Genomic DNA, 16,824 nt, shown 5'->3' with positions numbered 1-16,824 from the left:
AAAAATTATTATAGTTTATCAGAGTAAGTGTCCAGAGCCAAACTACTCGTAATTCCTTTCATTTGACGCATTCTTGAAAGAACTTGATTTCCTGGTGTGCCTTCGAGTGTCGCATCTCCTTCCACCATTTCAAATGAATGCACATACGTGAAATGTTGTATTGTTTCAAACAAATCATAATGGCTTTCAATCATTTCACAATATTGATCGACCAACATGATGAATGAGATGTGAAATAATTCTTGCTTTTGAATTGGAGAGATTTGTTTTGGAGACGAACCATGGTTGTCGCTCATTTCACACTTCTTCAAAGACATCCAACCATTCATTTCTGTCATGGTTGTAACATTCGTTTCATGTCGAATCGAAAGGAGATTACAAATTTTCAAAATCTCTTCGTGTTTTCCAATGACATGAACTTTCAATTGAGCAATGATAATTCTTGGTTGGGATGCCAATTGACATGCCTTAAACAATCTTCTTGCTGCCACAATCACCTGTTATATCATTCAACCAATGATCATTCCATTCTACAACAACAACAACAATAACAACAATATTCATCACTTACCTGTCCAGCTCCTCGATGAATTGCATCAGATACCAACGTGGCATCTTCCAAATAAAATTTCATATTCACAACAGGCGAATCACACAACACTCCTTGTTGCATGGCCAATGAGAAGCCTCGAAATAGGGGATCCAGAATTTCATTCACATATTGAACGTGTTTCGTACCTTCAATCAATACATTTCCATGACATTTGAAAAGTTTCTTCTTGGCATGATAGACTCCTTCGGGACAATCTTGCAAGCTTAATTGTAAATGATCCATCTCTGAGAGAGGTTCTGCTCTTACGAATAATCTCACATGTTTGTTTGGACTTTTTATCAATAAAGTTGGAGATTTTGCGGCACATGTTTCACGAGTGGCAATTGAGGTTGAACTTTTAAATAATGTTGAGTGCTGAGTCGATGGCATTGTTGTAGCGACGGATGAATCAGACGATGCATGATTTAGTTGTGCATTTGAAAGGGGTCTCCATGAAATGTTCAATTCTTGAAATAATTGTTGTAATTTCTTTTCCAATTGATAGAGTAAATACAAATTGGTACTTTGAATGGACAAGGTACCTTCTTCATATTCGTTAACATGCATTCGAAATGAAACCGTATTCATTTCTCGAATCATTTCAGTCATGATATACTCAGAGAGTTCTTGGGGATATTGCAGTAAAAGTGGACATTCAAATGCAAAATCAATGCCATCATGAACAGAGATTGATTTTGGAATGGATGGTGTTTTGGAATTTTCAAGAGTTGAAGGAGTGTGTTGGATCAAGGTACCGTTCAATGAAGAGTTGGTTGTGAATATGAGTGCATGATTCAATATATAATTATCCAATCCTGCCACAAGACAAATACTTCCATGTGAAATAAATTCTTTCTCTTCTTGATGATTCAAATAATGATCGTAATAGAAACGCGATGAGTTATTGTCTTCCACAGAGATCTTGGATGGCATGGAATTCACTTTTCGAATGGCAACGTTTTGAATACCTTTTGAAATCTTTTCAGTCTGACCTTTTGAATTGATCATCAAGATGGTCACTAGGATGCCTGGACGAGCTTTTCCACATAACACTTTACACAGGGATAAATATCTTCGAGGTGTTTCTGGATGTGGAATCATTGAAAATGCGTAAAGAATTAATTCATTATCATCTTGTTTGTTTTTCTCAACGTTGTTTTGAACCATTTTCTGCATGATTGAGAGAGATTCATTGGGCAGTTCAAAGTAATTCAATATTGAACTGTTGTTTCCATTTTGAGTGTTACAGGACTCGGGAAGAATTTCAGTAATTTTCTTGAGAAGAGTTTCACGGAAAGGCCCTTTTCGTAATAATCCATCGGTGAATCGTTCTGATTGTGGGTGATCTTGTGAAAGTTCGATTTTTTCATAAATTTGAGATAATTTTTTAAAACGTGACGCAGGCATTCCTCCAACATTCAAAGAAACACTTCCTAAAATGATATGATCCAATGATACTCCACACTTGTCAGATAAACGTTGTAAATTTAAATAAAATTCATCGACGTGATTGGGATGTAATATTGTGGAATAATTTTCAAATCCGTTCAAATAAATCATGAATTGAAGAGAATGGTGTTGTACAATTTTTAAAATTTGTTCCAATACAAAGGTGTAAAATGAATTTGGTTGTTGGAGTACAACGGCATGTAAATGAATGTTCATGTCAAGCAGTAGAATCAATCCATCTACAACTTGAAAAAGTGGCTCCTTAAATAAATATTCGAGACAGTTGTAGTGATGAAGTTCGGCTTGGATCCAATTCAATTCATAATTTTGGTAATCACAACACAAATATCCAACATTCGATTTGAGAACAGTTCCCTCTTCGGAAAGGGAAAACAACTTGGAAATAAACACTCGATCGAGAGCAGATTCGGAGAAGGGCAAAGCAATTGTTGTGAAATTTATTGCCTTTCTTCGAGATGACATTTTTTGCTAGTTTTATCATCATAAATGAATAACAAATTCGATTTCGCCTGAAATGTAAAGAGAAATGTAAGAGAATGTTTTGTTTAATGACAGTTGTGACACCTAGGTGATTACAGCTTTTGTACAAAACGGCAATCGTTGGGAGAATAATTTAGAGAGATGGTAGAGGACAAAGTGAGTGGAAGGATCGTTTTCAAGAGCAATTTACTTCTTGGTCTTCTTCTTCTTGCTCTCTCCTTCCTCTTCCTTCTTTTCTTCTTCCTTACCTTCTTCTGTCTCACCCTTTCGCTTTTGTCCCTTCTTACCACCTCTCTTCTTCTTGAGACGTTCTCCTGGCTTGAGTGGACGAGTGGACTCCAAATCACCTTCCAAGAACTTGAGAATTCTCTTGCAAACAATCTTCTTGCTTCCAGTCTTCTTCAAACCGTTTTGCTTGCAATAGTCTTGGAGTTCTTCAGCATAGTATTGGTACAATTCTTCAAAGGTGATTCCCTTCTTGATTTGAGAAATATCATTCTTCTCTCTTTCCTTGGTTTCCTTTTCAGTGGTTTCCAAGTAGTGTGGATAGGCTTGACCAATGATACGACTGATGCAGGCCTTCTTGCTACCAGACTTGGCAACCTTCAATGCTTCACAAACGTCATTGATGTATTCCTTGCTCATGGTGTTGAAACCAATCTTCAAACCAGTGATCAAGATTTCTTCTTGAACAGCTTCAGCCTTTTCCTCCTTGGATGAATCCTCTTCCATGCCCAACGCAGCCAAGAACTTGGTCAACAATTCAATAGAGCACGAGTTGAAGAATTCTTCCTTGTTCTTGGCCTTTTGGAACAAGGTCTTGAAGGATTTGGTCATTTTGGACTTGGACTCGGTGTTCACCTTTTCATCACCAGACAATTCTTCCAAAGCGAGCTTCAAAGCATCCTTCTCCAATTCCTTGATGAAGGCAGATTCACCCTTCTTTTGAGCGTGTTCGAGGATGGCTTCCACAGCATCAGTCTTCTTGGCAGTCTTCTTAGCCTTGATGTCGTTACCTTGAATGTATTCCTTGAGGAGATTGAGAGGGAGTTGTTCAAGGACACTTTCAATACTTGGTGGATTTTCGTCAGAGGAGGACATTTGTTGATACGATTAAATATTACGCGATGTGAACGATGTAGTTTTTTTTGTGAATTTCTGGCCGCAATTCTGCACGTGTATTTCAACACACAAGATCGGCTCGCTGATGATTTTTCAAGGGTGTGCGTAACGGTCGGAACTTGGTTTGTGTAACGGTCTCGAAAATCCACTCTCGAGAGGAAAAAGCCAAGAAGACCAATCGAAACAAAGAGCAGAGCGAGTGCGCCAAAAATTTTTTTGTAATCACCACCAAGTCAACCATGCGGAAGCAAGCGGATTGGTAGAAATATTTTGGGGTTTACAACACGAGGTATATATTTAAGTGATAGGATCATCATGGTAACAATTGAAGGTATTAATCAGGAAGATGGAGAGACAATGTATTTGTGTTCGTGGTTCCATATCTTGATGATTTGAGTTGATGGAAATTTTCAACAAAGTTTGATGAAACAAAATTTCATCGTGCAGGGATTCGGCTTCATTCAAAGCGTACCATTCATCACAAACAAAGAGCAATGGATTTTATCGATCAGCACCACTCATCCGAAGTTGTTTTTGATTGATCGATCGCGAATTGCATTGTATTCATTGAGTAGATGGCTATGTTTCACTGAGAGTGCTATGATGATCAAAATCGCTGCTAGTCATCAAGCGAAAATTGTGTGATGAAAAAATATTTTGATTCCAAAGCAACGCAAATGATTTCTCTTCCTTTTGGAGATGATGCATTTACGCGATGACTTGACTGCAATGAACAAAGGTATACATGTGGTCACACAACGCTAACATGCAAACACATTCAAGTCTTTGCAGTTCATGGTTGCTTTGGATGTACTTTCTGCTTTTAAGCTGCCTTGAATGTGGTTGTACTCTGCGGAGACGAACCTTCGTGAACAAACACCCACGGTCCCTGTTCCACCAGATCTACAGTAGTTGCTTGTCGATTCCTGTCAAGAAAATTGCATAACGGTCAAAAACTGTAAAAAAAATTTAGAATGGAGAAACGGTTTGACGAGAAATTGTAGGTAGGGCAGTGTGGTAGTTGGAAGCCTTATTACAAAATTTATGTATTAATGATGATTCATTTGATGAAATCATTCAACAAATTCGCATTTATTTGTGGTACATGTATTTACGGTAATCGCTTTCATCAATATATGACAACTTGATGATGATCATCGCTCAAAAACATTCGTATCCCTAAAATGATTCGCTCTCCTTTTTCTATGATGATGATTATTTTCGGATTGAACGGGCTCATCCTTATCGATGAATCATACGATTTATTGATGTTTACCCTTTGATTAGGGAGCAAGCTGAAAAGCGCTTCATTTCCGTCTTTAAAGAACATAGACAGGATTATAACAAACTTGACATCAAAGTATTTATTGACTCATATAATGAAAAGAGTCTTTCTCTTAATGCCTTGTTGGAGGTGGATAAATCACTCATGAATGATCCGCACTTTCTCGAGATGATTAAGGACGTAAACAGATTTTGTTCAGACGAGTATTGTAAGGTATGTTGAGTCTTGTTACGCTGTCTCGATCGAACAAACCAATAATTACTTGGTGATATGCATATTCCATTCATTGAATATCACGACCATTGTCACTTGTCGTTTTTTATACTGTCGTCTGTTCTTTTTCAAAAGAGAGTAGCACCGATTGACAAAATTTATGTATTTGTAGCAGGCACATTGAAGGCCCTTCTTCGTGACTGTATATCCCTCTACAGTGACGTCTATATACGAAAGGAAATGATCGAGAAGGCATATTCATGGTATAGAGATAAGCGTAGGAAGCTTCTCGAATTTCGTCTTGCAGTTCAACAACAAGATATGATCAAACAACAACGTAACTCCAAGTCATCTCAAAAGCATTCGGCTCGGGGTGGTGCACCTCCAGTCTCTTCTCTTCCCCTTCATAATCTTCAAAACGCTTCTCAACAAGCAGCCGAACCTTCTGCTACCACTGCCACAGCAACTTCTCAAAGAAACTCAACAGTTCCTACTGATCAGCCTCTTCCTTCTTCTCAAGCATCGTCCAGATACTCTTCTTCGCATCACTTATTTATTCCAAGTTATGAGGAAAATGGAACGAATGAGCAACAAGAAAATTTACTGAAATATGTGGACAAGTCCACAAAGCGAGATAAGCAAAATGCAGGCCACCCTCTTGATCCAAGAGTAATTTCGTTTGACGTTCTTTCGAAACCGTCCAATGATCCTAAAGTGCCATTCTATGCCAGCGAAGAGAAGAAACGAAAAGCAGTCATTAATCACAAACTGAAGCAATATTGCAAGAGAAATCTGGCAAAATCGTACGACGAGAGAATGAGTGGAACCTATTTGACCTCTGTTAACACAAATCAGTCAGTCACGGACGAAAAAACACAATCTGCTCGAGCTGGTGAAAGCTCAAAATCAACATTGATTGATACCCATCGTTCTCAAGTCTCTTCAAAAGTATTACTTGGAGCCTCCCTTAATCTAGCTTCGAGTCAGCTTCAAAACACAAAAGACGTATTTTCCATGTATGCAGATGAAATTAAGGGAACTGGAAGTGTGGAACACATCATGCAAAATTGGGCCATGTATCGAGCTAAGGAGGCCGAAGAACAAATTGAAGAGTTGGAGTTTAGAGATGCTGTTCATTCATGGAGAATTAACAGAGCAAGAATTGAGGAAGAAATACAGCGAAGATTAGAAAGTCAATGGTATAGCTCTCAGACCGGTTCAGTCGTTCATAAAATTCGAGACTACAAATTACCCACACTCATAAAACGAGACAACCTTCTCGAGGACAGTAGTGACGAGGAAGATGAACGACGCCCCAGAAGTGCTGCCAGTGAGGCCTCGAGGAAAAGTGTCATGTCTAGGGCATCGAGAGCGAGCAGGATTGAAGATGATGAAACAGAATCTATTGCAGACTCAGAATTGATGAACCGAGAAGAGTCTTCCACCTTTCTTTCTCCGTACAGCACAAATCCATGCTTCCTCAAACAAAGTGACATCTCTCCAGATGTTTCAGAAGCTCCTTCCCAACAACAGCATGCTTCGACTACCACCACTCAACCAATTCCACCACTTCCACCAAAAGGGTTCACAACACCAAAGACTGTGGACCTTACTTCTTCATCTCCAATGACTCCTTACTTTGTGAACGAGTTTGTACAAATACCTCGCTCTCGGCCAGCAACTTCAAGCATTTCTTCGGCAAGAAATATTGGACCGATCAGTAGTGCCACCACATTAGCTAGGCCAGCAACAAGTGGTCATGCAACAAGAGGTCACAATTCACTCTGTGACTCCACATCTCAGCACAAAGTAATTTCCCATAACGTATTTGAGCTTTACGCCAAGCAACAACAAGAAAAGAACAATCAAAAGAAAAAACGAGCTCCATCCGAAGGAAAGAAGCAAGCACCACCTGCCAAGTCAGGAAAGACTACTGCAGATACTAAGAAAAAACCAGACGCGTCGATTCAAGCTTCTTCTCCCGATCAAACCTCCAAGCAAGAACAAGTCGAGGAACCATTAGGAGGTCCACCTACATTGCAAAAAAACATTGCCATGGACCAATGTGAAAAGATTAAGATTTTGCTTTCAAAAGAAGGAGTATTTATTCCATCCTCAACCTTACGAAGGGCAATTATCATACCTGAGGATAGACCTTTGGAGGAATGTTTGAAAGCTCTTCCAAAATCTTCATCGACGGTTGTTTATGAAGATGTTGTTGAACCTGTTAAAAAGAAGAAGGAATCCAAAAAGAAGAAGAAGGGAAGAAGAGTCTCCAGTGCCAAAGGTTCAGCAAGGAATTGAGTAGCAGAAACGATGTGTGTTGTTGCCATGAGAATATTCTCATCTAGGAATAACTAGGCTTATAAATTATTAATTTTGTGAAGCATGTTCTGTTTGAAGCCAGCATTGGAAAAGATTGTTGAAATCGGAAGCTCTTCTCCAACGTATCAGAAAATATCACATCATCCATCACGAAATATTTGACGTTCTAATAGGCTCTTCCCAAAACGATTCACGTTAAAAAACGAAAACAATCGAGTTGTTGCAACGTCTTGATGCCCTCACTTGATTCCTCCTCAACAACAACAACGGAGAGAGAAGATTCGAACAAGCAGCAGCAACATCAAGAAGATGAACACGAATTGGTTGCATGGACCATTGCTTCCATGAATTCATCAAGCAGTAAAGAAGGAGAGGGATTATTCATTGTAAAGAAGCAAGAACAAGACTCACTCGGGACCCATGCTCTTCATCAAGAAACAACCATTCCACACAACAATACTCAACATGGTACAATAGAAAATCAAGCCCCAACATCCCTCGTTCTAAATTCTTCACGTGATCATCCTCCTAACAAGGAATCAAGCCAAATTTTAAGTGCACTCACCCTGAAAAATTCGAGCCGAAAGCACGTGATGAGTAGTAGTAGCAGCGAAAGTGAGAGTGCACTGCGGAACCAATCCAGCAGCAACAATAGTGGTTCTTTGAGTGAAAGAACCGATTCCAAGAAGGATGCTGCTGTCGGTACTCTATGGAACAGCCCGCCGGCGAGTAGTAGTATCCTATCGGCACCTCCATTTCATCCTTCCCATTATCATCATCATCATTACGATCCTCGTTATTATCATTATTATTATCAGCCCTATTACTATCCTCCTCCGGCACAACTCTTTGATTCTCCTTATCAACACGATCAACCATCGAATCGTATTGAAGAAACTGCAAAACGAAAAGCAAATTCGGAATGTACGCAAGATGATGACAGTTACGGAGACAAGAAATCCAAAAAGACTAAACATGAAGAATTCGAACACAAAGATCCAAAGCATCGTGTCATTAACAATCATGATTCTCCTCCGATCCGAAGCGATTCATTGGATATATCGAGTAGTACTGCTGAAGAAAAACCAAAAGAACAGTATCCGAATGATGCAGGCGTGCACGACTCTCAACCACCACCTCTTCCTTATTATAACGCATCAAGCATGTATCCGCCACCACCTCCTTTTCCTCCTCCACATTATCACAGTGGTCCAATTTATTACTATCATCACCCTCAACACGCTCCACCACCTTATCCTTATTACGGTTACTACTATCCACCTCCAACAGGAACTGCAATGTCTCACTATTATCCTTCCTATCCACCCCCACCATATTATTCCCATGTTCCACAACCATTTCCTCCTTCGCATGCATCACAGCAGAAACCATCATCCTCTTCCTCTTCCCAAGAAGAGAATCAAGCCACACCTACTACTCCACCACCTCCTCATGCACAACATCCTCAATATTATACAAACTATCCTCCACCTCCTTATTATCCATATCCACCTTCTCATCATTTACCACCATCGATTCCAACGAGCTCCAATTTGAATTCAGAACCCATACCTGTAGCGACAGCCCCTATTGTGTGTCACTACTACAGAGCGGAAGAAAAAGATGCATCAGCAACAGAATCCACTACGAGCTCGTCAAAGGATTCGAACGAGCTACATACCGTTCCATCCATCATGGGTTCATCTCTAGGTCATCAAATGGTGAGCAGGGTGGAAACACAAAATCAATCATCGACAATATTAATGGAAATATTCTCTCAGAACAAATTTCATATTGAAAGTGGGCTTGGTAAAACGACAGACAGCCCAACGGAATTGTCTCGAAAAAAAAACATTGAGAAAAAAAAGAAAGTTGAAATCGATGATAATAATTTCACATTATTTGAAAAACTTCGAGAAGGAGAAGGCATTTTGTTTAGAAGAAGAAAGAAAGTATTGACCAAGCACAACAAGACGTTGGACAAGCAACAAAATGCTGGTGATCGAATGTATGCCCGATTTCCAAACATTTCAAATTGTTGTGGGATAGCAAAGCATATTGCATATAATGGCTCAAGAGCAGGAAAGGGATATCATTACATTTTAAAATATAGACCAACGAGAAGCGAACTTGAGCTATTTCAAAAGCACAAAGATGACAACCTGACCATGCAGATCGTTTGTAGCAACGAAACAGAATCCTCTGCAAATTCTTCAATATTCGGCTCGCTAAAGAACTCAAAGTCTAATGCTCCATTTAAGGTTTACACCACTATTGGTGGAGGTGTTAGCGAGTTACCCTCAAAAGTAGTTTTTGACCAAGGTTTGCAAGTGGTGGAATGTGCTTTTCGTATTGAGAAGGTTGGAGAGCAGCGAAGAGGAGTAGCAGATTTGAATATGAACTACAAATTCATCATTCGTACTGCCAACAACGAAGATGCGCTCTCCAACCATATGACCGCAGAAGAAACCACCATTCTCCTATCGAGTCCATTCAAGCTAATTTCCAAGGACAAGCAAGAGGATCCATGCACATCATCGAAAGATTGCATCCGATCAAGACTTCATGAAGGCAACAGAAAGGATTAATGTAAACGATCAGACATCTGCCGACAGCAATGGTAGTGGTTGGAATTAACTGGATCCTGTTTTTTGGAAAACTCCTGGGAGGAGACCGTGCACACATCTCCATACAGAAGAATTCAACGTCCTTAATTGCTAATTTCCTTATTCTTTGATACGCTCGGTCCGATTTCCTTAATTGAAAAAAAAACGTTAAAGCAATTACACACCATAACGATGGGCTCCAACACTTCTACCACCATGGATTTGAAAACATTAAGGCCGCCCGATGAAACCTCCAAAGACTCAGCACCGACGACTGGCAACTCGAGTTTTTACAAGGGAAATGGCCATCATGCGTCGTTGTCCTCTCGTAATGCCAGCATCGTTTCGGGAATGGGCAGCACCACTACAACTGTTGCCTCTTCTTTCAATTCCCGGAACTTGAAAGGAAGCGTCTCTCCACATCTTCCTTCCAGCGCCAATAACATGTTGGTCATTACTACAGATTCAGCCTCAATGCACCACTCAAGTAGCCCCAATATTCAAACCTCTTCTGCATTACATTATAATCATAGTAATATCCATGATGTTCAAAGCCCGACGAGCATCGAGGATGATACCACTGATAGCAGTGATGAGGATTGTGAATATCATCATCATGGCTTTTCAGATTCGAGTACGACCGAGTCATTAAGGCATGATCATCATTCATCATGCTCACATCATCAAGTATATTCTGTTTTGAAGGAAGAAGAACTTGACCAAGATTGGTCAGGGCATCATCACTCCACAACAACATCACTACTCTCTGCTTCGAGATCCTTCCTCTTGCAGAAACGATTGAGTCATCATCAAATTCAACCACAATTAGTACAAGCAACTTCGGACACTGAATATTTTTCCCAACAACCTCCTACTTCAAGGCTAAGTAATGGCTTGATAGATATTCAAGAGAGCGTCATTGTTTTGAATAAGAGAAGTTGTGGATCTCTTAAACACATGAAAAGCACTAGTAGTCTATTGGGGTCATTGAGCACAAAAACAAATAGTATCCATTCTCATGATTCTTCACATCAACTCTCTTCTCAGAACTGCCACCATGCAAACATTTCAAGTTTAAATTCTAGAATGGAGAGGCGAAAGTCCACGACTGACATTTCGCCAAACAATCAGAATGGTGTCACAAGCAAAATTAAACCCATGTTGCATTCGAGTGCATTGGAAGATACGATTGTGATAAATTGCAATGAGAGATCTGTAAAGAGAAATAGATCCCCCTCGCCTTTATCTTTCAACCAAAGTTTCCTGTAAAGATTCAGTATATCCTCTACTTTTTCGATTTTATTGAATGGAGATGATGAACGTCCTGCATTGGTTCTTTACTTTGATTTTGCTCACACATCCTTTGTTAATTGATGTATTGTGTCCATAGGAATCCAGATGAACACAAGAAAATTTAACGACAAAGTGTAAGGCTATTAAAAAGGATGGTTTTAACACCATGAAAACATCAGTCAAACCATGAATGACACTTGTCACTTTACAATTCCTTTCTCCACAGCAAAAAAATGTCAAACACTTCACAGCGTTCAGTCAGCAACTTCCGCATGCCTGCTCAGCTCGCTCTGAAGCAAGGACAAAAAATCGGTTCTCTCAACAAACTCGGAGAGAAGGTCAAGAATTGGAAAACTCGAATTTTCGTTCTCTTGAAAACCAATCTTCTCTATTATAAAACTGCCGAAGACAAACACTATACGGGTGTCATTAATATTTTAAATTGTCCAATATTACGATGTGATCCGAGTGAAACACCTGGAAATATGAAACATTGTTTAAAGATACAGACCAAAACAAGAACATATTATTTGAGTGCAAGTTCGGAACAAGATGCGAATGAATGGGTAGGTGATTTTGTGAATTTTTCGAAAAATTGTTGAGAAATACGTATCATGAATTTGGTCGTTACAATTTGACATTTGACTTTCCTGTCACATCACCCTCTTTTATATTCATGTGATAATGATGAAAATAATTCACTTTTAAATTCCCGTGTGTTGGTTGCCCAATTGAAACACCACATTGAAACCTGTCAAATCAACAACATCCCAAATCAACAAACAATGCATCACACAACAGCTCATTGCACTCATCGAACAATCCGGATATAAAATCATTGTCAAGCAGGCACAAGATCCCACTCCTCTCGAACCTTCTCATCGTTCCTGTCAAATCTTTGGTTCCATTCAAAAAGCCATCGATGCAGCACGTGGTGGAGAAAAAATTTTAATTTATCCTGGAATTTATCGTGAAAATTTATGGATTGAAAAACCCATTCAATTGTGTGGATACATGTCTGAATTGGAACGAAAACAACGAAGTGAGGCAATCAAACAAATTATTTCTCAGACTCAACAACAAGATGAATCCGTTCAACATGCATCGAATGAAGGTGGCGCCTATGAAAAAGTAGCTCCTATTCAAAATGTGAAAAAATCAATGACCATTGAAATGATGAATCATTCATCAATGAATGCATCACAAACTATCATGAATGATCCATCAAGAATGAGTGAAAGTGAATTGAAAAAGACTGCTTCTTCTCGACGTGCCAAAAATACCAATGCCGCTGCTGATCAAGAAATGAAAAAACGAATCGAAGAAGAACGTGTGAAAACACGAGCTATTGGATCGACCAATACCATTATTATAGAAAATGCTGATGATTCTGAGAGTGTTATTGTCTATAAGGCCAATGGAGGAGTCATTTCAAATGTGACCTTACGTAGTCGTCTCTCCAACCCGTCACAATATTCCATCGAAGAAGAAAAACCTCTTTCGAGTTGTTTAGAAATGGACAATGGAGGTTTAACCTTAAAAGGAGTAACCATATCCTCTGCAGAATGTGGCTCAGGAATATTAGCAACCAATAAGAGTATTCTCATTCTCATGGAATGTATCATTTCACAATGTCGAGACATGGGTGTTTGGTTAATGGATCGAACACAATGTACCATTTCTCGATCGAGAATTGTGAGTTGTAAAGTCGATGCCATTCGAGTGAGTGGTGAAAGTACTCTTCACAAATTATCACATACGGACATGTTAGGTTCTGGATTGAATGGATTGTGTGTTTGTGATCGAGCTCTGTGTAGTTCCATGCATTCATGTCAAATTTCACAGAGTGTGGCAAATAATATTTGTGTACAAAATGAAGCGAGAATTCGTCGAGTGGTTGGATGTACTCTTACCAATAGTTCTGAATTTGGAATTTTATTTTCAAACATACCAACACGAGGACTCTCTGAGGAAGATATCATTTGTAAGCTCACGAATAATAAGATTGAAAATAATGTATTGGGAGATGTGTATATTGAACATTTGGATTATATGGGAAGATTTGTGAAAAAGTATGTGAGAAGAAAGAAGAAGGAAGTGGTCAAGTAGTATCTCTTTTTAAGATAAACAAGTTGAGTTTGTTATCATCAAGCAACGCTGCTTGTTGTATGAAAATGAAATTTCGTTGTTGAATGGAATTGAAAAAAAAAATGCAGCTCTCGGGAAGGGAGGATATTTTCAAAGCCTCAATACCGAAAAGTCGAAGGATGGAACATGTTCATGATGAGGAGGAACGGAGTAGGTCATCATTATCCATGAGTCCTATGAATTTATCTTCAACGATCGGAGGAGGTATGAAACAAAATCAATATGATCATCAACAACAAATGCATACATCGGAAAGTGTACATGTAGAACGAAAACTCACGAGTTCATTAAATCAATTAAATAGAAAAATATTGGAGCCTTTATTACGGGATTTGGAGATGGCTCATTCACTATTTTCTCAGGTGAATATGGGAACAAAGAAGGCATTGAAGGAGTTTGTATTTTTGAAAAAGAAGGAAGAAGTTGAGAGGAAGGAATTCGAAAGGATGGATCAAGAGGAAGAAGAATTGAGAAAACAACAACAAATATTGTCAGCAAGGGAGAGAAGGCACTCGGTAGGTCACAAGAATGCTTTGATGAGTAATTCCTCGCAATCCAATTCAAAGAGATCGGATGCTCAACCTCAAATCAACCCAGCCATGGATGCAAATGCTGAATCAGTGAGTGAGGTCACCCAAAGACCTCCACAAATTCCCAAAATCACACCAGAAAGTCAGCCCTCCAAAACATTAATCCCGACAACAGTCAAGAAAGAATTGTCTGTTCCACAAAATGTAAATAAGAAAAATCAACCAACAACAAGTACAAAACCAACTCTAAAGAGAGATTCTAACTCACAAAAACAACTTCCTAACGAAAAAAAGCCCCATTCAGGCAAATCTCAACAGCTGTTACCCAATCAGAATTCCTTTAAAGATCCAACCAAGAAAAAAACGGACCTTGATAATATATTAGCCATGGCACGAAAAATACGGAACTATGAAGAAACAAAAGCATTTGAAAATATTGTAAATAAGAAAATAGAATCAAAAGAAAACTCCTCAAGCCTACAACAGGAAAATGAACATCAAGAAAAGGAGCAAAAACATGTGAAATTTTCGGAGTCACTTCCACAACAAGACCCTACAGTTAATGTAAATTTAAAGGCTCCTCAAAAACCTCCTCAAGTATCAAAAGAAGAAGCAAAAACTGAGAGGAAGCTCAGCTTTATTACAATGTCAGAAAGGTTTGAGCACTATGTTGACTTTCTGCAACGAATACAACAACTTAATGAAAAAGCAGAACAAATAGGAGGTCTTTTTGAAAAGAAAACAGGTTGGAAATTTTATACTCCCAAACAAATCTCCAAAGGAAGTACAAAATTTGCACCGGAAATTCCTCTCACTGATATTTACAACAAAACCCTGACCTCAGTGCTGTCAACTGCTCAAAGCAAGACGTGGTCTATAACAGATATTCAGGATTTCCAAGAACGGTTTATTTTCGATGAGAATGACATGAACAACATTGAGGCCATGTTACTTAAAAACACTAAAGAAGTGAGAACACCAGAACTCACTCCAACCAGCACTGTATATTCAGACATACCGAATTCATATGTTGGAAGATGGCTTCCAAAACGAGTTGATCCAAGAGTTATTGATCTACTGGTTCCACGAAAATCGTTAAAATTCAAACTGGATAAGAAGAGGGCCAAATATTCCACACCCATACTGTACTACCAAAAAGAGAACGAGTTAAAAATCATTGCTGAACATCGATTCAAAGTTCAACACTTGATGCTTAAACGATATTTATATGGAAAGCTGTTTAAAGACCATCGTTTGTTGGACCTTTTGCCACACATTCAACAACAAGGTAATGATTCTCTTTATTACAATTTATTGAGAGCTCTGGAAGGAATCATTCCATGTGAGGCCATCCGTGATGAGAACAGAAGAACCATTATTCATTGGAAGTCCATGTTTCATTTTGTTGAGAGACCTCACTATGAAGAGGATGACTTTTTCAACGATTTCACAAGCTCGAGCGCTGCACATAGACAACAACATCATTCCATGAATAGTGAACAAGAGCAAGATATTGAAGAAGATTGTCACCATGCCACGGTTCGTGACCATGATTCTCCAACAAGAACCCTTACTCCATTGGACTTGGTGCAAGGAAACCATTTTCACAATCATGAAGATGTGAATTCTCCCTCCTCCTTTACCAATGATGACGAGTTGGATCAACACACCACTATTGAAGAACAAATCCATACCTTACAACAACGCCAACAACATGATGATGAAGAAGAAGAGCTCGCAGATGACTACGAACGATCTTGACCATGCTTGAATCCAAACGATTTCACTTTAACAATCATCCGTTTGCTCGTCACCCAACAGTCATCATTGTAATTTTATTTAAAAAAAAATAATTAAAAAAAATGAGCGACGAAGATTTCTTCACCTCCAGCGATTCCTTTGCTACCAATCCAAACGACAACAACAACACTGCCGATGATATGTTTGGTGATCAACAACAACCATCATCTTTTGATGAGCAAAACAATGATGGATTTGGTGAACCACAAGGAGATTTTTCTTCATTCCAAAACGAAGATTCCTATCAGGAAGCTCCTGTGGTTGATAACGGATTTGCTTCATCCGAGCCTGTAGCTGAATCTCTTCCACAACAAAAACAATTGACAGCTATTAGAGAATATGAGGAGAAGAGATATACTGCTCTTATTGAGAAGGACAAGGAAAGCGAACAACACCACAAGAAAATTGTGGAAGACGCCAAAGTGTACAAACAAAAGTGGTTGAAAGACCGTGAAGATAGAAAGGACAGCAACTTGAAAAAGAACAGAGAAGATGAGGAAATCTTCCGTTCAACTATGGAGACTGTTCACGACAATGTATGGGAAAATGTAATGAAATATGTTGACTTGAATAAGGCCAAGTCACAAAACAAACTTGACAAGGAATTGGACGATATGGACGATCAAATTCTCAAGAAGAAGAAAAAGAAGAACCAAAAGGAGGAAGAGGAAAAGAAGCCAGTTCAAAAGAAGCTTGACCTTGATCTTGAAATTGAACAAAAGGATACAACAAGACTCAGAAAGATTTTGTTGGAATTGAAGGCAGAAGCTCCAGCTCATTAAATTTTTGTTTATTTCCAATCATTTGCGTTTTTGTTTCAACTAGGATCTCTCAATTTGTTGTTGAGAACAACATTGAGAAAGGATGAGTTGATCCATGATCATGGAGAAGATGACAAATTTGAGCACAATGCAAGAGGCAGTGGTAAGCACTTGAATTTCTTAAAATTTTAACTCATTT

The 16,824-nt window shown here is 38.9% G+C and overlaps 8 protein-coding genes across 8 annotated transcripts; 6 read left to right on the top strand and 2 right to left on the bottom strand.

The window, feature by feature from the left end:
- Positions 1-8: 8 nt before the first annotated feature.
- C9374_004998 (uncharacterized protein) lies at positions 9-2,524 on the bottom strand (the record flags this gene model as incomplete). The annotated part of the gene is made up of 2 exons (XM_044694698.1): positions 9-497; positions 572-2,524. 2 exons carry the CDS (start codon positions 2,522-2,524, stop codon positions 9-11), a joined length of 2,442 nt encoding a protein of 813 aa, XP_044548710.1.
- Positions 2,525-2,728: 204 nt separating this feature from the next.
- Positions 2,729-3,643, bottom strand: C9374_004997 (uncharacterized protein; the record flags this gene model as incomplete). Its single annotated transcript, XM_044694697.1, has 1 exon — positions 2,729-3,643. One exon carries the CDS (start codon positions 3,641-3,643, stop codon positions 2,729-2,731), a length of 915 nt encoding a protein of 304 aa, XP_044548709.1.
- A 995-nt stretch (positions 3,644-4,638) lies between these two features.
- Positions 4,639-7,466, top strand: C9374_004996 (uncharacterized protein; the record flags this gene model as incomplete). Its single annotated transcript, XM_044694696.1, has 3 exons — positions 4,639-4,664; positions 4,952-5,162; positions 5,298-7,466. 3 exons carry the CDS (start codon positions 4,639-4,641, stop codon positions 7,464-7,466), a joined length of 2,406 nt encoding a protein of 801 aa, XP_044548708.1.
- Positions 7,467-7,720: 254 nt separating this feature from the next.
- On the top strand, positions 7,721-10,075 carry C9374_004995 (uncharacterized protein; the record flags this gene model as incomplete). Its single annotated transcript, XM_044694695.1, has 1 exon — positions 7,721-10,075. One exon carries the CDS (start codon positions 7,721-7,723, stop codon positions 10,073-10,075), a length of 2,355 nt encoding a protein of 784 aa, XP_044548707.1.
- Positions 10,076-10,285: 210 nt separating this feature from the next.
- C9374_004994 (uncharacterized protein) lies at positions 10,286-11,362 on the top strand (the record flags this gene model as incomplete). The annotated part of the gene is made up of 1 exon (XM_044694694.1): positions 10,286-11,362. The coding sequence occupies one exon, from the start codon at positions 10,286-10,288 to the stop codon at positions 11,360-11,362; it is 1,077 nt and encodes a 358-aa protein (XP_044548706.1).
- A 257-nt stretch (positions 11,363-11,619) lies between these two features.
- On the top strand, positions 11,620-13,495 carry C9374_004993 (uncharacterized protein; the record flags this gene model as incomplete). Its single annotated transcript, XM_044694693.1, has 2 exons — positions 11,620-11,952; positions 12,188-13,495. The coding sequence occupies 2 exons, from the start codon at positions 11,620-11,622 to the stop codon at positions 13,493-13,495; spliced, it is 1,641 nt and encodes a 546-aa protein (XP_044548705.1).
- A 101-nt stretch (positions 13,496-13,596) lies between these two features.
- C9374_004992 (uncharacterized protein) lies at positions 13,597-15,825 on the top strand (the record flags this gene model as incomplete). The annotated part of the gene is made up of 1 exon (XM_044694692.1): positions 13,597-15,825. The coding sequence occupies one exon, from the start codon at positions 13,597-13,599 to the stop codon at positions 15,823-15,825; it is 2,229 nt and encodes a 742-aa protein (XP_044548704.1).
- A 101-nt stretch (positions 15,826-15,926) lies between these two features.
- Positions 15,927-16,646, top strand: C9374_004991 (uncharacterized protein; the record flags this gene model as incomplete). The annotated part of the gene is made up of 1 exon (XM_044694691.1): positions 15,927-16,646. The coding sequence occupies one exon, from the start codon at positions 15,927-15,929 to the stop codon at positions 16,644-16,646; it is 720 nt and encodes a 239-aa protein (XP_044548703.1).
- Positions 16,647-16,824: the final 178 nt, after the last annotated feature.

This window comes from Naegleria lovaniensis (assembly GCF_003324165.1).
Source record: "Naegleria lovaniensis strain ATCC 30569 chromosome Unknown tig022, whole genome shotgun sequence".
Classification (NCBI taxonomy): Eukaryota; Heterolobosea; class Eutetramitea; order Acrasida; family Naegleriidae; genus Naegleria; species Naegleria lovaniensis.
The sequence above is the reverse complement of the archived record's forward strand: the minus strand, read 5'-3'. Positions and strand labels throughout refer to the sequence as shown.